This window comes from Pinus tabuliformis, chromosome 6 (assembly GCF_031772625.1).
Source record: "Pinus tabuliformis cultivar Carrire ecotype Pingquan chromosome 6, CPIR1, whole genome shotgun sequence".
Classification (NCBI taxonomy): domain Eukaryota; kingdom Viridiplantae; phylum Streptophyta; class Pinopsida; order Pinales; family Pinaceae; genus Pinus; species Pinus tabuliformis.
Window position 1 is genome coordinate 833,037,001 of NC_142292.1, and position 23,432 is coordinate 833,060,432.

The following is a 23,432-nucleotide window of genomic DNA, read 5'->3' on the forward strand; positions in this document are numbered from 1 at the left end:
GAAGGAGTTCCCCAATCCCTAAAATCCTTGTTAGAATGGTACTCTGGATGGTTCCTAAAGAATGATCTTTTAAAGGAGCGGGACCATATGGGTCTAAGCGGATTCGGTCTAGGGTATGAAGAAAGTATGTAGTGCCCAATGATATTCTTACCCTATACAAGGTGGGGGAAAGGATCAAAGAAAGAATTACACTTGAAGATGTTGTTTTGATCCTATGAGGTACTAGCCTTCGGGATGGCAGGGCAAGTTTTGATCCTGGAGCTAGGGATTGGCTTTTCTCCCAACTCCACTGTCAGAATGGCTTCAAAATTGGAGGAGAGCTCGAGGAAAGGCTAGTGCAGTAGACCCTAGGGGATCAAATTTTTTGGAGGGCTAGCTTGTCAGGAACTTGATGCCTTAGGTACCCCAACTTGGCTAGATCTGCAAGGAGGTGAAAGAATATGATTTTTAGTGACCACCATTGGTAGATCAATGCCTTAATCTTTGGGAGAATGGAGTCTACAATGAATATGAGTAGGATTTCTTGGTTGTCAGTGAAGGAGGCCTCAAGATCACTTCACTAGCCTTCTAGGCTAAGGAGAAGCAACGTTGCAGCTTTTATACTTCGATGGGAATGGCTTAGCAAGTTCAAATTCTTTGATAGAATTATCCGTATGAGATTTCACTCATATTACATGGCCCATACATTGAGAGATGCTATAATAGAGACACATTCCACAATTTTAGGCAGTAAATGCATGCAACAATTAGCCCTAGAACAACAAAAATCCCAGTCCAACATATATGACAAAGATAAACATGAATAACATCAAAAGGCATGTACTTACATGTAACAAAATATATCCAACCATTCATAATTGACAAGAGAGAAGCTCCAAGAGAAGATAAATCAATATCCACACATCAAAATTCATCCATAAAACTCCAATTCATCCACTAAGAAAAAGTGCGAAATTATCATGAGAGAAGAGATCCAAACCAAAGTGATGATGAGCAAATGAGCTCATCTCACTTGTTTTATACACAACTTAGGAGTGCGAATTAGCCTCCTTGGCCTACATACTATTTATTTTTAAAATTTATGCTTTTTTATTATATAATAATTTTTATGAAGTAATAGAAAAATTAATTAATTTTAGTGTTAATTATATATTATATAATTTTATAAATCTAAAAATCAAATTATTAACATTCATAACTTAACTTCATAATTATATTAAAATTTATGTATTAGTATATGTAACTTACAATTATAAATAAATAAGTTATGTACATATAAGTTATAATTATAAATAATTGGAAGTTATAATATATATATATATATATATATATATATATATGGTAATATATCCGCTATCTTTGACTTCATGTCTCTGCATGGTTGTTGTAGATCTGATATGAAAATATAGCTCTGATACCAATTGTTATAGATCTGATCGGAAAATATATGAGAATAGAAAATAACCCAAGAATAACAAGATAGAAATAGATAGAAATGCTTCTTTATTAATCAAACCCTTAAGGTAGGGTAACACCATACATTCACTCCTTAAGGAAGGAGAACACTCCACAAGCCATATGCCTGTTCATACAATATTCCTTGACTCTCTCCATGTGGAGTCTCTAGCCTCTATATAGGCCTCATACATACAATACCATGGGTCATTACCATGGTTCCCTCATACCATCAACTAATACCATGGGCCCATTACATTATTATTAACTACTTGTGGTCCTTTACATGATATGGGTTAACCACCTTATTTATTACTATGGCCCATCCCATTATTACATTATTACCTTGGGTACCTCCCTTGGTACCCCATATTATCCCCCCCTAGGTATATAACACTCCACCCCCCTTAGCATGTTTCGTCCCCGAGACATGGGAAGAACACAAATAATAAGATCTACTCAAAAGAGTAGTCCACTGGTACCATGCACGTGCATCTAGCCATCCAAGAGAAAGGTGAACCCTCGATCTCGCTGGTGCCTCGCTCGCTTGAGATGGAAGTTGACCGTGGCAGCTCTTCTGTGTTGATGTGTAGTAGGTGGATCTTCGCTCCTCGCTATCCGTCATACGGGGTTGTTATCCTTATGGCTAATTGGTTGCCATCTTGTTGGTTGTTTTCTTGCAGGGTGATGTGGGTGATGATATGTTGAAGTTTTAACCTACGGTGTCTTTTTCTTTAATTCACCCTGCTGTGGTGCCTGTTGTGGTGTCTTGTTTTCCAATATGACTTCAATCACTGAGCCCTCATCTGATGTATCAGTACCTGTAACCTTTTCTGCTTCCGCCTCTGTTTGTGTTTGATTGTCTATCATCACTGGCTCATCATCTAATATGTCAGACCCTGGAACATCTTCTACTTCAGCCTCCTTGCACTCTACCTGTTTATTAATGGAAATATCCTGTAATGTAATTTTCTTCTTTTTATACCAGAGCTTCAGGAATTTCTTCTGTACATTAATATTGATAGTACCCCCTGATTCCATCCATGGGTATCCCAAAACAACATCCATGTTATCCATATCTGAAGCATAAAAATCACCATGCAACATATACTTATCCATAGAAATCTTCAAATCCTTATACGATTGAACATCCTCATCATCCACTTGTGTGTTTTCAATGTGTTTTTCTGGAACTTGCAATTTTTTTACCAAATTAACATTGATAAAATTATGCTTGCAACTAGGATTTATAGAAACAATGATCTTTTTTTTTTATCAATCCATGAACCTGCAATAAGGATATACCAGTAGGAAATAGCCCCACATGTTTCTCCTTATCTTGTTTTCTGGCATGAGACCATCTGTCTAAAAGTAATTTTTCAAATTTTTCATCGGACAGGTTGGAACACTTCTTTTGGTTAAGTAATCCCCACCATGTGGCTGCCTCATCTTCAAAATTACACACTGCAAAAATTCTCCAATGATTTGTCCATAATAACTTGTGTGTTTTTATGTATTCTTCGATAGTAGGACCATTATCTTTTCCTGTAAAACATAACATCTCCATGAAGAGGGTTTGAGAAAAATTCACTTACTTGACGAAAATTTGGAATTGTCACAGTTTAGTCAATATTGCTCAGAATCCCTATTATGACATGTTTTTGGAAATTGAACAACCATTCTGCATCTACCCATGTGATAGAAATTTTGATCCAGGCAATGAAATTTCAAATCTGCACTGCAACTCTCCCGCAGTCACCAAAATTTCTGCAAAAAAGAGCTAATTTTAAATCAGCGATATCTCCCTCATCCGGACTCCGATTGACTGATTTTTTTTTTGAATTTCGGTATTTTTTCACAAAGAATCCAGATCTACAATTAGATTTTTCAGATCGTGCACCAGGACGTCCAGATCTGTGCCGCGAACTCGCTGCCTTGAAAAATTGTCTGCAACCCCACTGATTTTTAGATCAGCGATATCTCCTTCATCTGGACTCCAATTCAATCGATTTTTTTTTTGAAATCAGCTATTTTTCACAAAGAATACAGATCTGCAATTAGATTTTGCAGATTTTTCACCAAAACATACAGATCTGATCTGCAAACTCGCCGCCCCCGAAATCCTGCAAAAAATTAAAAAAAATTTCCACTTTTGTGCCCAAGAAAGTGCTTTGATACCACTTTTTGTAGATCTGATATGAAAATATAGCTCTGATACCACTTGTTATAGATTTGATCCGAAAATATATGAGAATAGAAAATAACCCAAGAATAACAAGATAGAAATAGATAGAAATGCTTCTTTATTAATCAAACCCTTAAGGTAGGGTAACACCATACATTCACTCTTTAAGGAAGGAGAGCACTCCACAAGCCATATGCCTTTTCATACAATATTCCTTGACTCTCTCCATGTGGAGTCTCTAGCCTCTATATAGGCTTTATACATACAATACCATGGGTCATTACCATGGTTCCCTCATACCATCAACTAATACCATGGGCCCATTACATTATTATTAACTACTTGTGGTCCCTTACATATATGGGTTAACCACCTTATTTATTACTATGGCCCATCCCATTATTACATTATTGCTTTGGGTACCTCCCTTGGTACCCCATATTATCCCCCCCTAGGTATATAACAATGGTGCACCTATGTCTATGCACTTGTGACTTGACATGGTTTATGTTAGACACCTAATTCGTCAAGGATATATGTTATACACTTAACTTGGAAGATAAACATTGTATATATATGTACCGTTTTAATGAAATTGAACTCATGTTTATCTTTTAATTTTAGTGTAGTCTAATAGTGGTATTGTTACCACACAAACTAGCAGTGGTCCTAGGAAGGGATCCTATATGGCAACTACTAGGTCAAGGGAAACAATGAAGTGATAGTCCACTATCACCTCAATTAAGGCTCCCTACTCTTTACAATCTTTCACCGATGGGAGGAGATTTGGTATAAGAGGAATAACAATACTGGATGTGTCAATGTGTTACATGTGTTTTAAAAGCCAGTTTATGTGAAAAAGTACGAAGTACACTTTATATTATTAAAGTGACTTTTATATTCTAAAACTGACTTTACGAGGAAAAAGTGCATGGTACTAAAACATTAAAAGTACTAGGAGTCTAATTAATAGAAAAGGGGACCACATGAGGAGGGGTCAAGTAGGGGACTAATCATAAGAGAGACTCAATTGTGTGGCTTTCTTGCTTGGAAAGCAAGGTGATAGGCTCTCTATGAAGGGCTAAGAGGATTCTCGAGGCTAGGGTTTGGGAATGTATCTTATAATGATGATTCTTGGGCAAGAAATCCTTATGGAGACTTGGTCTTAATGTGTTCTTTGTGGCACTGGAGTTGTAAAGTTGCAGGACCATACAGGACCAAGTTGACCCAAAATTAGGTCAAGGGTATGGAGTTGATCAACCAAGGAGGGGCTTGACCAAATTAGGGAAGAGAAGAGGATCAAAGGACAAATTTTCTTTTGAGATTTGGATGCAATGATCCTAATGAGGCCACTAACCCAAAATCAACGTCGGGCAAGAAATGGTCTTGTGGCTACGACTTGTTATAACTCGAGATTCCACCACCAGAATTGCTTGAAATTCGGAGGACCTTTTGAGCAAACTACAACACAGTAGTGGACCAATTTTCAAGGGTTTTGGATGGCTACAAATGATTTCGTGTGATGCCCTAGGTGACCTTCTAGGGTAAGGCCTAGAAATAAGAAAATTAGAGAAAAGAGAGGTAAATTTTTCCGGGATACGAGGATCAATGCCTTATTGCTTGGGCTTAATGGAGTCGAGATACACAGATCAAAATTATTCGTGAGCTAAGGAGCCCTAATTGGTCTTTGCTAGCCTCTCCAAGGAAAGCAACTAGGTCAATAGGGATTTATACTTCAAATTTGCCAAAGAGATGAAGTTTCGAGGCTTAAAATCTATTAAGTGCCTCTAGGAACATTCACCCACTCTTTTCAAGTACAACACAAACATGAAATCACTTATTCAAGGTTCCCATAAGAATTTCGTATTTACTTTAACCCATACATGAATAATGATAACAATAGCATGCAATAAACTAGTAAAATAACAAGAATATCATCAAAATTCAACTTACATGAGAGAGAGTATATCCATTCATCAACTTTGCATTAGAATGAAGTTCTAAAGACAATAGAGAAAATCCAAACATCATAGTGCATCAAGAAAGCTCCAAAAAGTTCACTCAACAAAAAGTGCGAAAATCTCTCAAGAGATACTAATCCAATCCAAGTGATGATGGTCAAAATGAATCATCTCACTTTTATTTATACAATCACTAAGGAGTTCAATTTGCCTAATTTGGCCTAATTTAGCCCCAAATAATAAAATAATGTGCAATATTAACATCGCTTCGTTAGAAGCCCACCAAGATAGCTCAATAACATAATAATTAGCCTCTCAAGAGAGGGTCAAATGATCAATAAAGTGATTCGTTGGGCCTTTGAGGAGGCCTAATGAAGTCTAGAGTGTGCCATGATGTGAGAATGGACCTCAAACATAGTGGACAAGGGGTTGGCCCCTTGTTATCCAAGCAAATCCCTATGGTGCCCCCAAGTGGGTGTGGAGGGCACAAGGACATCCTCATGGGTCTCCAAGTGGATCGAAAGTGGCTATAAACCATCTGTAAGCGCTCAGATAATGACATAAGCCCTCATCTGGACCCCATATCTTACGCCAAGTGTGTGGTGCATGTGTGGAGCTGGTTAGACATGGTGAACTAGGTGCATGATTTTCGTCCAAAAGGTGGAACACGAGCAATCAATGAGTGGTACTGGGGATCCATAAAGTACTCTTTGCTATGGTGGATGCCCATGGCTCTCAATGCTCACCCTACAAGTGCCGATCTAGCCCTTTGGATGGCTAGGACCCCTTTTAGGGAGACCAAACCCCAAATGGAGAGCCACTTGCAATCCTGCATAAGATCCAATGCATCCACTTGCCCTTCAATACAACAAATCATTAGAATAATCAAGTAAAATAGCGTACAAGTCATGGAATCAATGAGGCACTTCATGGTGGCATGCGCTTCCATAACAGGTTTTGGCATGTACAAGGTGTCTCGAAGCTCAATAAGGGGGTTAACTAAGGATCCTATTAGGTGGTTTCATCTTTTAAAGGGGGTGGCATCTCCATGGTACATCCCTTAAGCGGTAGGTGGCAAATGATAAAGTAATGGAATGGAGTGGGGATTAGGGGAATCATCCAGACCACATGTTATGGTACAAGGTTAGCTATAATAAGGGAAGCCCACACCTGGGTATATGAGTGTAGGAGGGAGCAAATCGTGGTACATGAGTTACCTCGACCTTTATTTTTCCACCCTTCTTCATATGGCTTTTGCCTTTGATTAGTTTTTCTTCATAACTGCTCGGGGCTGTAGGGGATGAGAGTATAATGTGTAGTATATAGTAGTGAATAAGGGGCGGCTCATTGAGAAAGGGTTGGGACAATCATTGGTTCCTTAACGATGAAGGGGGGGCTCATTTAGGGCCCATAAGAACGAGGGTGATGGCCATGGATAAGGGGTAGAGTGTTAAAATTTGGGTAGCAGAGGACAAGTAGTTCCCTAAGGCTTTGATCTTTGGCCTAGGGAAAAGTGTCCAAATTTATTTGTACTTTTCTCCTAAAGTGACTTTATAAGTGGTAAAGTCAATTTAATTTAAAAGTGACTTTATAAGTGGTAAAGTTACATTCTAATTTAAAAGTGACTTTATAAGTGGTAAAGTTACATTCTAATTTAAAGGTGATTTTATTAAAGTCAATGAAGAATTAGAAAGTGAAAAAGTGACTATGGAAATAAAAGGCTAAGTGGGTCTTTATTTAAGTGGGTGAGTTAAAAAATAGAAAGTGAGAATTAAATGCACATTTATTCTCATCCCTAGATCTAAATGAATCTCAACCATTAGATCTTAGGGTAACCCAAGAGGTCATTTAGAGAGTAGAAGGAGAAGAGAAGAGAAAAAGATCAATTCCTTCTTTCATGAGCATTTGAGAGAAAGAGAAGAGAGAGCAAGGAGAAAATTTATGAGTAGTGAGGAAGTGAAGGAGAGCAGCAAGAAGACATTTCAACAAATCTAGGCAGCAGCGTTTATTGGCACGCATCCCAAGGCAAAACACATAAATCGAGGAAGATGGACCACATAAATCGAGGAAGAGGGACAGTAGCAAGGGCACGAATTTTGAGGCAACTGTACTGCCGAAATTCGTATGGTCTATACAGTCATGACAACAAGTTTTGGGCACATTTTTTGAGGCAGACCGTACAACATTTAATGCTGTAAAGATTATGTTTTGTCTGTTCGCTGATTAGCATGATTTTCGAGGTGGAGTTCAAGCACAGAAATCGAGATAAGTTGTAATTTGTGGTTGCTGGAATTTTTACTGTGTATTTCAGTTTCTCTGTAAAAGCATTTGCAGAAATAAAGAAGAGCTCTCAAACTGGTTTTTCCCAAGAGTTGTAGTGGGTTTTTCTAGGGTCACATTGACCAAAAATGACTGTGTTATTTTATGTGTGTGGCTGTCATAATTTTGCTGTGTTTTATTTTTGCAATTTCAGCGGTTGTGAAATCTCTAAATTTGTGTTTTCAGAAAAATAGTCATTTCTGCGGAGAGGCCATGATGGAGGAGTATTCTTCTATTATGAAGAACGATGTTTGGGAGGTAGTGCCGAGGCCTAAAGGTAAATCAGTGGTTACATCCAGATGGCTTTACAAGATAAAGCATGTTGTAGATGGCAGCATCGAGAAGTTCAAGGCTCGATTTGTGGCGAGAGGGTTCTCATAGGTAGAGGGAGTTGACTATGAAGAGACCTTCGCTCCTGTAGCTTGGTATACATCTATTGGCTCCATTATATCGATTGTAGCAGAGATGGGTTGGAAGATCCTTTAGATGGATGTGAAGACCGCATTTCTGAATGGATTCATTCAGGAGGAGGTTTATATTGAGCAGCCACAGGGCTTTGAGGTGCATGGGAAGGAGTCCCATGCAATCTGATTGAAAAAGGCACTTTATGGTTTGAAGCAAGCTCCTAGAGCTTGGTACTCGGGGATTGAGACATACTTGTAGTGGTTGGGTTTCACAAAGAGTGAGGTTGATACGAACCTATACTTCATTGTGGTGGGTGAGGAGCCTCTCATTCTGGTGTTGTATGTTGATAACTTGATCATCACTGGTGCAGAGAGACTCACTGAGGGCTGCAAGAGAGATCTTGCTTTAGAGTTTGAGATGAAGGATATTGTCTTGATGCATTATTTTCTGGGATTGGAGGTGTGGCAGGAGGAGGGGCATTTCTTCCCGGGACAAGGGAAGTACATTGTGGATATTCTTAGCAGATTTTACATGGAGGACCGCAAATCCATGTCTACACCTATGATCACTAACTGGAAGAAGCTTCATGCTTTTGATTCCGAGTTGGTGGATCCTACTTTATACATACAACTGATTGGTTGTTTGATGTATTTGTTCAACACTCGACCAAATATATGTTTTGCATTTAACACTATGAGTCAGTTCATGTGTGAGCCCAGGAGAGTGCACTGGGTGGCTGCAAAACACATTCTTCGTTACTTGTATGGGACTGTGGATCTTGGTCTGGGTTATAGATAGGGTGAGAATGGCGCAGCGTACACGGATTCAGATTGGATAGGTTGTGCTTTAGATAGGAAGAGTACTTCCGGGTGCTGTTTTGGGTTGGGTTCGACAATTGTGTCGTGGATCAGTCAGAAACAACAATCAGTTGCCTTGAGCTTAGTTGAGGCAGAGTATATGGTTGCTAGTTTGGCTAGTTTCGAGGCCACATGGATTCGCAAGATGTTGTTTAGTCTATTTGGTCAGGGATTGAGACCTTCAGTAATTCACTGTGATAATCAAAGTTGCATAAAACTCACGGAGAATCTAGTTTTTCATAACAGGTCAAAGCATATTGAGATCAAGTATCACTTCATTAGAGACTATGTCCAAAAGGAAGCTGTCAAGCTTGAGTACATTTCCACAAATGAGCGGGTAGCGGACGTTTTCACCAAAGCCTTACCACTGGGCAAGCATGTCTACTTTAGAGACAAGATGGGAGTGGTGAGGAACGCTTTCCTCGGTAAGAGGGAGTGTTAAAATTTGGGTAGAAGAGGACAAGTGGTTCCCAAAGGCTTTGATCTTTGGCCTAGGGAAAAGTGTCCAACGTTATTTGTACTTTTCTCCTAAAGTGACTTTATAAGTGGTAAAGTCAATTTAATTTAAAAGTGACTTTATAAGTGGTAAAGTTACATTCTAATTTAAAAGTGATTTTATAAGTGGTAAAGTTACATTCTAATTTACAGGTGACTTTATTAAAGTCAATGAAAAATTAGAAAGTGAAAAAGTGACTATGGAAATAAAAAGCTAAGTGGGTCTTTATTTAAGTGGGTGAGTTAAAAAATAGAAAGTGAGAATTAAATGCACATTTATTGTCATCCCTAGATCTAAATGAATTTCAACCATTGGATCTTAGGGTAACCCAAGAGGTCATTTAGAGAGTAAAAGGAGAAGAGAAGAGAAAAAGATCAATTCATTCTTTCATGTGCATTTGAGAGAAAGAGAAGAGAGAGCAAGGAAAAAATTTCTGAGTGGTGAGGAAGTGAAGGGGAGCAACAAGAAGACATTTCAACAAATTTGGGTAGTAACATTTATTGGCGCGCATCCCAAGGCAAAACTGTATAGCAGGAGAAAGGCACAGATATCGAGAAAGAGGGACAACAACAAGGGCACAAATTTGGAGGCAGCTATACTGCTGAAATCACGTATCAATACTAGGGGCATAGGCTTGATAATTAGGCTACCCCACTAAAAATTTATTTATTTCTTTGAAAAGAAATTGCATTTGGAATGCTACTACAAAAAAAATTGCAAAAAAGGCTAGGGAGTGAAAATTTCGCTCCTGTATTCGCTCTCAAAATTCGCTCCCATGTGGGAGCGATTTCGGGAGTGCGATTCAGGAGCGGGATTGAGGGGAGGGGGAGCCTCTCCCTCGCAACCTTGGCCGGACAGTTCGTACAATAAGTTCTAGGAACATTTTTCGAGGGAGGTCGTACATCATTTAATGCTGTTTTATTGCTGTAAATTTTTTTGTTTTCACTGTTTGCTGATTGGCACGATTTTTGAGGTGGAGTTCAAGCACGAAAATCGAGATAAGTTGTAATTTGTGGTCGCTGGAATTTTATTGTGTATTTCAGTTTCTCTGTAAAAGCATCTTCAGAAATAAAGAAGAGCTCTCAAACTGGTTTTCCCCAAGAGTTGTAGGGGGTGTTTCCAGGGTCATGTTGACAAAAAATCACTGTGTTATTTTCTGTGTGTGGCTATCATAATCTTGCTGTGTTTTATTTCCGCAATTTCAGCAGTTGTGAAATGTTTAAATTTATGTTTTCAGAAAATATTGTAATTTCCAGATTTTAGAATTTTTATCATGCTTGGATTTAAAACTAAATGCATGGAGTGATAAGGAAAGCTGATAACTGGAGTGGAGGTTGAAATTTCTTTAGATGTTTGGCTTTTGCCCACGTGCTAAATTTGCATGTCCCGCCATCTTTTGCATTTTGTGGTACATTTCCAGTTGAGAGTGGCCAAATTATGCTTTTTCTTTTCTTTCTAGCTGCATCAACCTCCGAGGCATCGTTTCAAGCTTAACCCAAGGTGTTGATAAGGGAAGGGGGAGGCTAACCCTATGTGGACCTAGTGGACACATGTGGACCCGGATGGGAAAAAGATGAATAGGGCCAAAATGAGTGGAAGGGGGTGATATATGTGGTGGGGAAGTGGGACCATGCAACCAAAATTGGGATTTCCCATGTAGTGCCAAGCTTAAAGCTAATGACCAATAAAGGAGGTCCCACAGGACTAGGATACAAGGCTAACCACAAAATCAGGCAATGGAGATAAGAATACAGACCTAGCCCACTCTTTCCGCCGAATCCCCCCACCTGTCCATGCCCAAAAGTGCCCATGACAAATAAGGAAAATTACTTAACTATACCAATGAAAAGCCATACCTTTGGGGTCAGGAGGCCCACTTTCAAACATACGCTCATGACAGGTGGGTGTGGGACCACATGGCTGGCTCAGGTGGTAGAGATAATGACACATAGAGCTATCTAGAGGCTGTAAGGGGTTGTTGGCTGCCGATGAGGACCATCTAGGAGAAAAGAAATTTCTCCTATATACACAACCCACAAGTAGTGGGTAACATCTAGCTCCAACTGGGATAGGAGCTGTCAGAGAGGTTCATGGATCTACTTGAATGGGAGGTCATCAGAACACCAACAATCTCTTGGTACCACAAACCTATTACCTGCACATATCAAAGACCAAGCACATAGGGCAACATGCTTTTGTGGTGTCTTATGATCACCCATGCTTGGTATTAGTCGATTAAAAGTCAACTAGTAAATACATTTTAAATAAAATTTTAAATGCATTCTTAATCTAAATGCATCTATCTAGCATGGTAATATCATATGATGTTAGTTATGATGAAAAAAATGAGCATGCAATGCATCCTACCCTAACATTCTTGTTACATCACCCTAATACTAAGTGTAATCATGAACCCAATGTAACCAGCATATCATCCAGTCAATATGGAAGCAACTGCCCTTTTGCTCACTCATGGAATAGATCCAAAGGTAGGGGTAGGAATGATAACATGGAAGGTCACAAGGGCGGGAGGCAGGAAAATGAAGTGAGCTCCCATGGAGTATCATGGGGAACGAGGGAGCCAAGGAATGGAATCTATTCCACACGATCCTTTCTTCCAACCAAAATATAGAGATATTAACATATAAGCTCATAAACCTCCAATGGATAGCAAACTCAAGCATATTATCCCCATTGTGGTCCCCATCATTAATGTCATGCTTTATGACCACCATAGGGTCATGACTGGGAGGAAAGGGAGAGCGATGAGAAGGGGAGGCACAACAAGCAGTTTGTTCATGATGATCATATTCATAATCCTGAGGGTATGAGGGGGGAGGAGGGATACAACTAATGGATGGTTCTTCCTCAACATCATACCTCGGAGGGGAAAAAGGATCATCAATGATGATGCTAATTTGAGAACGGGCAAGGTGATGGTTCGTTGATAATGTAGCTATGCCATCGGGATTTTGGAGAAGGTATGGGAAAACAAGGCCTTTGTCAGTGTCATCATCGGTGTCATAAACGGGCTCTGCCATTTCCAATAGATCTTCTTCAGGTGAGGGAAAACCACAATCCTCCCTTTCGATGGTGTGAGTAGGGCTATCATTATGAGTAATGTCCTGGAGAAAAGGAGAATCAATTTCAACATCATTTTTTGTGACAGTGTCATAAATAGGATCACTATCAAAGTGATGGATGCCCAAATCTCATTTTCCCTCATTAATGCACAAGAAAAGAGAAATGTCATCTTCACAGTAAGCTACACTACTCATATCCTCAAACTCCTTTTCTTGAAAGTAAGCCCCCATTTGATTGTGTTCATCCTTATGATCTTCAATGGGGCTCTCGCTCATGTCATACACATTCTTAATCCTTAGGTGTGCATCTTGAACGTCCTCTATGGCATTATGGCTATCATGATCTTCTTTAGATGGATCCCCTTCTTCCGTATGTTCCTTACCTTCATGATGGTCCCTCGCACTTGAACTTTCTTTAATGCCACCTTGGTCATCCAATTGATTAGATTGTGTGGGGCCTTCTGACTGATTATAATATTTTTCATTGATTAGGTCAATCAGAATACTGAAAGCACGGGTTAGGCCAACAAAGTCAAAGAGATGACTAGGATCCTTCTCATAGGTACACGTCATTATGTAGAGTTGTTTTTGTGTTGACCCATGAAACCTGAGCATGAATTCCTTAACCATGCTCTCCAATAAATCTTCATAAAACTCAACATATTTCTCCACATTCTTTTGTAGTTATTAAAGATTTTGATCATTGAGTTTTGCAAATGTGAGAGTAAGATTAATCTCTCTTTGACATCCTTCTTTCATGATTTTGCATATTAGGATTAAAATGGAGTCTCCAGGGTGAATTAAATAAATGCCTTGATAGATTTTTGCTTAACCCTACTAGCATTAACTTTGAAGTTCAATGAAGAACTAGGGCTTCGTTCTGCCAATGGAGTCACCAAGAATGATACGTTAATGATGTTATAAGGGAAACAAGACACACGTCTCGTGTCCTCGACAACAACACCAAAATGTTACTGCTCAAACTATCAGGGGTCCTAGGAAGGGATCCTATATGGCAACTACTAGGTCAAGGAAAACAATGGAGTGATAGCCCACAGTCACGTCAACTAAGGCTCCCTACTCTTTACAAATTTTCACTGATGGGAGGAGACCCGATATAAGAGGAATGAAAATAATGGATGTGTTAATGAGAGGATAAAAATTGTTTCCCAAAGCCTATTTGTAAGAGAGAGACTCAATTGTGTGGCTTTCTTGCTTGGAAAGCAAGGTGATAGGCTCTCTATGAAGGGGTAAGAGGATTTTCGAGGCTAGGGTTTGGGGATGTATGTCGTAAAGATGATTCCTAGGCCTAGGAATCTTTATCGAAACTTGGTCTTTATGTGATCTTTGCAGAGTTGGAGTTGTAAAGTTGCGGGACCAAGTGGACCCAAAATTAGGTCAAGGGTATGGAGTTGATCAATCAAGGAGGGGCTTGACCTAATTAGGGAAGAGAGGATCAAAGGACAAATTTTCTTTTGAGATTTGGATGCAATGATCCTAATGAGGTCACTAACCCAAAATCAACCTAGGGCAAGAAATGGTCTTGTGGCTAGAGCTTGCTATATCTCGAGATTCCACCATCAGAATTGCTGGAAATTTGGAGGACCTCTTGAGAAAACTACAACGCAAGAGTGGACCAATTTTCAAGGGTTTTGGATGGCTACAAACGATTTTGTGTGATGCCCTAGGTGACCTTCTCGGGTTAGGCCTAGAAATCGGAAAAGTAGAGAAAAGAGAGGTAAATTTCAGTGTGGAAAAAGTCCCGATAAAATCGGGATTTATTCCCCAAAACGCGATTTTTTCAAGAAAAGGATTAAATCGGCCGATTTTTTGCCGACTTTTTAAGAAACGAAAAAATCGGGATTAAATCGAAAAAGTCGGGATTAAATCGAGACTTTTTCCAAAAAATCGTGGTAGTTTCTTTAATGATTTTTTTTTCTTTGAAAAAATCGGGATTTTATTGAAAAAATCGGGATTTTATTGAAAAAGTCGGATTTTATTGAAAAAGTCCGGATTTTTTTAAAAATGAATATTTTTGTATTTTTTTAATTTTGCCGACTTTTTGCCGACTTTTTCGAAAAACTCCCGACTTTGCCGAGTTTTTCAACTTTTGGACCCTTGCCGAATTAATCCCGACTTCGACTTTTTCCACATTGGTAAATTTGACCACGAAAGGATACGAGGATTAGTGCCTTATTGCTTGGGCTTAATGGAGTCAAGATACACATAGATCAAGATTTTTCATGAGCTAAGGAGCCCTAATTGATCTTTGCTAGTTTCTCCAAGGGCAACAACTAGGTCAATAGGGTTTTATACTTCAAATTTGCCAAAGAGATGAAGCTTTGAGGCATAAAGCCTATTAGGTGCCTCTAGGAACATTCACCCACTCTCTTCAAGTACCACATATGCTTTAAATCACTTATTCAAGGTTCCTAGAAGAATTTCATATTTACTTTAACCCAGACATGAATAATGATAACAATAACATGCAGTAAACTAGTAAAATAACAAGAATAGCATCAAAATTCGACTTACATGAGAGATAGCGTATAACCATTCATCAACTTTGCATTAGAAAGAAGCTCCAAAGAAAATAGCGAAAATCTAAACATCATAGTGCATCAAGAAAGCTCCAAAAAGTCCACCCAACAAGTGCGAAAATCTCTCAAGAGATACTAATCCAATCCAAGTGATGATGATCAAAATGAATCATCGCACTTCTTTTTATACAATCACTAAGGAGTTCAATTTGCCTAATTTGGCCTAATTGAGACCCAAATAATAAAATAATGCGCAATATTAATATCCCTTGGTTGCTAGCCCACCAAGATAGCTCAATAACACAATAATAAGCCTCTCAAGAGGGTCGAATGATCAATAAAGTGAGTCGTTGGGGCTATGAGGAGGCGTAATGAAGTGTAGAGTGTTCCTTGATGTGAGAATGGACCTCAAACATCGTGGACAAGGGGTTGGTCCCTTTTTATCCAAGAAAATCCCTGTGGAGCCCCCAAGTGGGTGTGGAGGGCACAAGGAGATCCTCATGGGTCCCCAAGTGGATTGAATGTGCCTGTAAACCATCAGTAACGACTTAGATAATGACATACACCCTCATCTGGAACCCAGATCCTATGCCAAGTGTGTGGTGTATGTGTGGAGCCGCTTGGGCATGGTGAGTTAGGTGCATCATCCTCGTCCAAAAGGTGGAACACAAGCAATGAATGAGTGGTACTGAGGATCTATGAAGTACTCTCTACTATGGTGGAGGCCCATGGCTCTCAATGCTCACCCTACAAGTGCCAATGTGGCCTTCTAGATGGCTAGGACCTCGTATAGGGTGACCAAGCCCCTAATGGAGACCCACTTGCAATCTTGCATAAAATCCAATGCCTCCCCTTGTTCTCCAATACAACAAATCAATAGAATAATCAAGTAGAATAGTCATGGAATCAATGGGGCACTTCATGGTGGGATGCCCTTCCATAACCAAGGATCCTATTAGGTGGTTTCATTTTATAAAGGGGTGACATGTTCGTGGTACATCCATCAAGCAGTAGATGGCAAATGATAAAGTAATGGAACGAAGTGGGGATCAGGGGAATCATTCAGACCACATGTTATGGTACAATGGTAGCTATAATAAGGGAAGCCCACACCTGGGTATATGAGTGTAGGAGGGAGCAAATCGTGGTACATGAGTTACTCTGACCTTTATTATTCCACCCTTCTTCATATGCCTTTTGCCTTTGATTGATTTTTCTTCATAAATGCTTGACGCTGTAGGGGATGAGAGCATGATGTGTAGTATATAGCAGTGGATACCCCCTTAAAGTGGGGCGGCTCATCGCCCATCAGTGGTTGGGACAATCATGGGTTTCTTAATGATGGAGGTGGGGTTCATTTAGGGCCCATAGGAACGAGGGTGATGGCCATGGATAAGGGGTAGAGCTCATGTTTGGCTTTTTCTCACGTGCTAAATTTGTATGTTCTGGCCATCTTTTGCATTTTGTGGTATATTTCCTGTTGAGAGTGGCCAAGTTATGTTTTTTCTTTTCTTTTTAGTTGCATCAATCTTTGAGGCATCGTTTCAGGCCCAACCCAAGGTGCAGACAAGGGAAGGGGGAGGCTAACCCTATGTAGTCCTAGTGAACACATGTGGACCCAGATGGGAAAAAAGATGAATAGGGCCAAAATGAGTGGAAGGGGGTGATGTATGTGGTGTAAGTGGGACCACACAACTAAATTTGGGATTTCCAATGTAGTGCGAACCCTAAAGCTAATGGTCAGTAAAGGAGATCCCACGGGACTAGGATACAAGGCTAACCAAAAAATCAGGCAATGGAGATAAGAGTACAGACCTAGCCCACTCTTTGTGCTGATTCCCCCCACCAGTCCATGCCCAAAAGTGCTCATGACAAGTAAGAAAAATTGCTTAACTATACCAATGAAAATCCATACCTTTGGGGTTAGGAGGCCCACCTTCAAAGATACGATGATGAAAAGTGGGCGAGGGACCACATGGCTGTCTCAGGTGGTGGAGATAATGGCACATCGAGTTATCTGGTGGCTGCAAGGGGTTGCTGGGTGCCCACTGAGGACCATCGAGAAGATTTTTTTTTCTCCTATATACACTACCCTCATGTGGTGGGTAACAGGTATCAATGCGAGGTTGGCTGAAAACACCTTTGCCATTCTGAGCCAGTTAGATATGCATCTTTTCTAATTTGAGCTTAGCTCTTTATGCAGTCTTGAGTGTGTCAGTCCTGTCTCTGTTGTCTAGTCCAAACCCTATTACTCTTGCTTGTCTGTGTACATCTCTTTGTTTGATGTTCTCCCTGACCCAGTCCCGACTTGTTCCTGTGGCCTCCTCTTTGAAAAAGCTACGTGTGGTGCACGAGTGGCTCATCCTTTGTGTAAGAAAAAGTAGATTGTACTGCTGGAGTGGCTCATCCTCTGCCCTACATAACGGCAAACAACATGGAAATAATGTCTATTGTTACTAGTTCAACTTTAACGAAATGTGAGATGGTGAATCCTGTTTGAAATTTCTCCATCGTCTCTAGAATACCAGTTACTAGAACCACAAGTTACATTGGCCATTTTGTTGCTCAAGCAAATATGACTTCAGTGGAATTCTTAAGAGGAGTAGAACACAAAAATTAGTGAATTGCCCATACAAAAATGAAATATAGACAAAGATTCAAATCTTTTTAGAATGTAGAAACCAAAATTCACTTGCCCAACACGCTGAATCCCTTCTAACATTGCAGAATAACAAACATCTGCACTCCAAAACATTTCACACCTGCAAATTGTTGAACGAAATGAGCTCAAAATAAAGGGATACATGTTTCTGTGGCCCTCATTTACAGGCAACGGTGAGGGCACATCGAGTTATCTGGTGGCTGCAAGGGGTTGCTGGGAGCCGACTGAGGACCATCTAGAAGATTTTTTTTCTCCTATATACACTACCCACATGTGGTGGGTAACAGGTATCAATGCGAGGTTGGCTAAAAACACCTCTGCCATTCTGAGCCAGTTAGATATGCATCTTTTCTAATCTGAACTTAGCTCTTTATGTAGTCTTGAGTCTGTCAATCCTGTCTCTGTTGTCTAGTCCAAACCCTATTACTCTTGCTTGTCCGTGTACATCTCTTTGTTCGATGTTCTCTCTGACCGAGTCCCGACTTGTTCCTGTGGCCGCCTCTTTGAAAAAGCTACGTGTGGTGCAGGAGTGGCTCATCCTCTGTGTAAGAAAAAGTAGATTGTACTGCTGGAGTGGCTCATCCTCTGCCCTACATAGCTACAAACATAATGGAAAGAATGTCTATTGTTACTAGTTCAACTTCAACGAAATGTGAGATGGTGAATCCTGTTTGAAATTTCTCCATCGTCTCTAGAATACCTATTACTAGAACCACAAGTTATATTGGCCATTTTGTTGCTCAAGCAAATATGAATTCAGTGGCATTGTTAAGAGGAGTAGGACACAAAAATTAGTGAATTGCCCATACAAAAACGAAATATAGACAAAGATTCAAATCTTTTTAGAATGTAGAAACTAAAATTCACTTGCCCAACACGTCGAATCCCTTCTAACACTGCAGAATAAACAACATGTGCACTCCAAACATTTCACACCTGCAAATTGTTGAACGAAATGAGCTCAAAATAAAGGGATACATGTTTCTATGGCCCTCATTTATAGGCGACGGTGAGGGCGCATGCCCAACATGTGTTTGGCATGTGTCCTGTGAATATGACACGTGCCCTCATGTATCTGTTTCCGACATGTAAGATAGAGGACACAGACCCTGTTTGGACATGTGCTGTTACTTGGTCAAGCATTCTATTTTGTAATTGCTTCTCTTCTGTTAGTGAGAGTAGCTGACATAGATGGTTAATAACATGCAAAATAAATATTGATTATACTTATGCATTTGCATGAGGTTATTTTTCAGCAAGCCTGCTTTGCTAGTGCAGTTAGGTGAAATGTTTGACTCTGAATATGGCAGCTACAACTATGCCATGACTGATATCACAGTTATGCAGTTACTTAAAGTAAATATTTTTTCTCCTGAGATTAGTTCTTCTCTGCAGCTTCCCAACTAAGAACTTTGGTATCTGTTGCAGGTAGCAAGATTCTTGATGAAGACAGTCCAACAACTAAGATCAAAGAGGCCTGTGGGCACTGCAGCATATTTGGGCAAATTGGAATATCTGTTGGAGAATAACTGCACTGTTTCTAAAGGTATTTTTTTTTCACATGTTCAAAAATTTTCATAAGCTTGGTTATTCTGAAACTTTCACATTTATTGTGGGCATGAAAGTTGTCGTCTTCAAAGTAGTTTCACATGTTCAAAATTTTTTGTAAGCTTGGTTATTCCAGAACTTTCACATTTATTAGACATGAAAGTTGTCACCTTTGGAATTGTTTCATATGTAATTAGGTGTCATCCATAGTTGGGCACCAAATTTTTTGTTTAAAAAGAAAATAGTATTTTTGTTTAAAGTGTGTTTTTTCACCACTTGATTGCTATGTCTACAACATTGCCTGCAGCATGCTGAGATTAAGCTTGAGGAGCATTTTAATTTGTCAATATTGTAAACAAATGATCAATGCCGCACGAGGAACCATCACCTCTTGTGGGGAACATTTATCTTCGGATTACCTATCCCTGTGGACTTGGGGACATCAAGTAAAGTTCCGTTTTTTTAATGCTTCATATATTTCTTCAAAGAACAAATAAGTACAATATACTGCAAGATCGTTACATCATATGGACAACAGAGGAACCGGGAATTCCCAGTCCATGAACGCTGAAGAGGTCGTCATATGAGCTTTGAGCCCCACAAGGATGGATTCAACATCACAACAAGGAGCATGTCGGTGAACTTGCAGTAGTAGAGCCAATTGTTGCATAAATCTACGAGAATCCCCTAAGGAAACGAGATGGTGAGCCTCATTGAATGTAACTTTACAGTGATGTTTCCACAAAAATCCAATTTCAGATGAATACACACAAAGCCAAAGTTATTTGCAATTGTCCCAGAGCATGCAAGTGTCCCCTTGGAGAGCCCCCTTCCATGAGATTTGAGGTACAAACGGATATTAAAATTCCGCATGAAGACATCACCAAAAAACTCTTTTCAGTGCAGAGTGACATCTCTGAGAGACAAGCTGCATTGTGTCCTCACTAGTGTTGCGGGGGAGTGCCCCCCCTCGATCCCGCTCCCAATCCGCACTCCGGGTGCAGCTACTCGGGAGCGCGCTCCCTAAAAAAAAAACGCTCCCTGCCTTTTTGGGATCATTTTCGCGAGCGTTTAGCCTTTTTTACTATTTTTGTTTTGCAATAATGTTCCAAATGCAATTTTTTTCAAAGAAACAGATAAGTTTTGAGTGGGGCAGCTTAATGATCAAGCCCATGGCCCTAGTATTGATATACGATTCATGGTAATGTTAAATTCTTAAAGTAAAAGTGGCATTCCCCTTAATTTTCATTTTCATCCTTTTACTCAAATTTTTAACATTACCATGAAATGACTCAGGATGTTTGAGAGTGGTTCTGACCTCATTGGATTTCATATGGAGAAAGTAGAATTTTAGATTTCATTCAAAATCCAACAAACTTATCATTTTTTCTGGATTTTAGGATTGCAATGTTTCCATTGAATTTTGTCATGTATTAGGGTATGGAACTCGTATTTAATCAAGAGCACCAATCCCTCTATGTACCTTGATGTTAGTGACATTGGTTGTTGAACTCCTCTATCATGACCCTCCTAAAAATGTATGCATCACTCAAACAAAATCTTGACTTGACATGCTATGGTTTTTCTATCTTATGTTAATGCTTAGAGGGTGATATTAATGACTAAGAACCCTATACAGATATAGAGGTAATGACAAATATACCTCTGGATACTAATGCTTAGAGGGTGATATTAATGACAAAGATCCTGATTTTCCAACAAGACTAAAAAATTAGACATTTCTCGTGGTGGCAAGAGGCCCAAGCATAAGCAATAGATAATATATTTACTTGTCTTTTCTAGTTTCTAGTAGTTTTTATAACTATTGACCTTTTCATATTTATTATGATATTTTTTTAAACAAAATATGACAATTTAAGTTTGAAGTTGGCAATTATAACTCATTAGTAATGAATTATGAATATGATGCTTCATGAAAGTTGAAAGTTGTTTCATTTCATGTTAGATATTATTTGTTGTAATGGTTACACTTAGCTTACAAGTACAACTTTGGTGATCAATGATGATAAATGTTATATATTGAATTTTGAAAGCTTGAAACTTTAAGATTGATGAATCATGAGACTCAATATGTTGTATGTTACTATGTTACTAACTTGTGGACGTGGTTGATGAAGATTATAACTTCTAGATGATTGTTGTTATATGGTTCACTGATGATAATATCGGCGATATTTGAAAATATCGCGATATTTTCGGCAAAACGTTATATCGCCAAGAAAATATCGCGATATTTTCTGTTTTGAAAATATCGGCAAATATCAGCAAATATCGGCAAAATATCGCGATATTTTGAAAATATCGGCTATGTTTAAAAATTTGAAAAATTTATTTTTTTATGCTTGCCGATATTTTGCCGATATTTCCGATAATATGTTTTCTAGACCCTCGCCGATATTTTGCCGATACCGATATTTTCAAGACTGATATGGTTCAATCTATGTTTTTTTATGTTTTTTATATCTAATTCATCATTCTACATGTTTTTGTTGACATATATGTATCAAAATATAAAAATATATATATTATATAAAAAACGCTCCGGGATTCACTCCCAAACCGGGAGTTCTGAAATTGTCGCTCCCACACCCGTTTTCGCTCCCGCTCCCCGCTTTCACTCCCGCTCCCACACCCGTTTTCGCTCCCGCTCCCCGCTTTCTCTCCCGCTCCCAAGTAACACTGGTCCTCACCACACACTACACATATTCACTACTGAACTAGTAATGATATCCAAATTATTTAGTATGTAAAGATATCCACTTCAAGATATATAACTAACATATGACTCTATGAGTAAAAATGACATGATATATGATTACAAAATTACAAATCACTGGTCGTATATAAATATTGGGTGGGAGTTCTCTTTCATTAAAAGTCATGTCTTTTTGATAAGATACATTTTTTCATTATAATGCCTTTTCATTAATTAATTATTTTATATAATGTGTGTATATATTTTATATTTAGAACATTTCCTTTTTAGAATTGCTTTGTCCTCAAAGCATATTGATGACAGTGTTCCATGGGGATGTGTCACCTAGGGTCGAGTGCGCGCATCCCTCGCACCCCGTGCACCTAGGACCAGGGTGTTAATTTGGGGTAGCATCAAATGTGCTCTAGCCATGAAAATTGGTGGAGAGGCTGAAGCGGCAGAGAGTGCTACAGTGCAGGAGTCCCTAGACAGCATGAGGCTAGCAGGCTGCAGCAGTGCGAGAGGCACAGAGTGTTGCAATAGTGCAGGATGGCACAGAGAGGTTTGCAGCGGTGCGAGATGCTGGGAGTTGTTGCAACAACGTAGAGGCCATAGAGGGAGCACTTGATTGTGACAGAGGGAGCTTCAGCATCGAGAGTGTTTCTAGCTTGACAGGGATGTCAGTAGTTGGGTGGATCAGTTACTTATTTTTCAGTAACTGAGTTGTAGCGCAGTAGAAGTTGGCAGTAGCACGATGCAACATGATGAGAGGGGGGTGCTGTTAAGATGTAGTGTTGGGAGAAAGGACCAGCAACAACATGGATGCAGAGGGAGCTGCTGTAAGGATGCAGCAGTGGCAGTGGCAGTGGCAGGGCCATGGGTAGCAGTACAGGATGCAACAGTACAGGATACAACAGTGCAGAGGATGTTGGGCAGGGAGGCGTAGCATCAACACAAGTACCGATGCCATATAATCAGAGTAATGCTCAGTGAGGAGTATTACTAGAGCACAGTCCTCGCTAAGAGGGAGTGTTGATTTGGGGTAGCATCGGATGTGCTCTAGCCATGAAAATTGGTGGAGAGGTACTCTCACACGTCCCCCTTGCGGGTCTCTCTACATCGGAGTCTTGGTGGAACATTGATTGATCATTAACATCTTTTACTTTTGCTTATAATGTCTTCACATGATTCTTTGTTTTTGATGT

General features: G+C 39.5%; 1 protein-coding gene across 3 annotated transcripts in view; it reads left to right on the top strand.

Moving 5' to 3' along the window:
- LOC149261424 (peroxisomal acyl-coenzyme A oxidase 1-like) overlaps positions 1 to 23,432 on the top strand; it is a 243,884-nt gene that overhangs the window by 146,419 nt on the left and 74,033 nt on the right. For all 3 annotated transcript variants that reach the window (XM_089422243.1, XM_089422240.1, XM_089422236.1), the window contains one exon: positions 19,392 to 19,509. In XM_089422243.1, the coding sequence (XP_089278369.1) occupies positions 19,392 to 19,509 (118 nt within the window). The remainder of the gene's footprint in view (positions 1 to 19,391; positions 19,510 to 23,432) is intronic.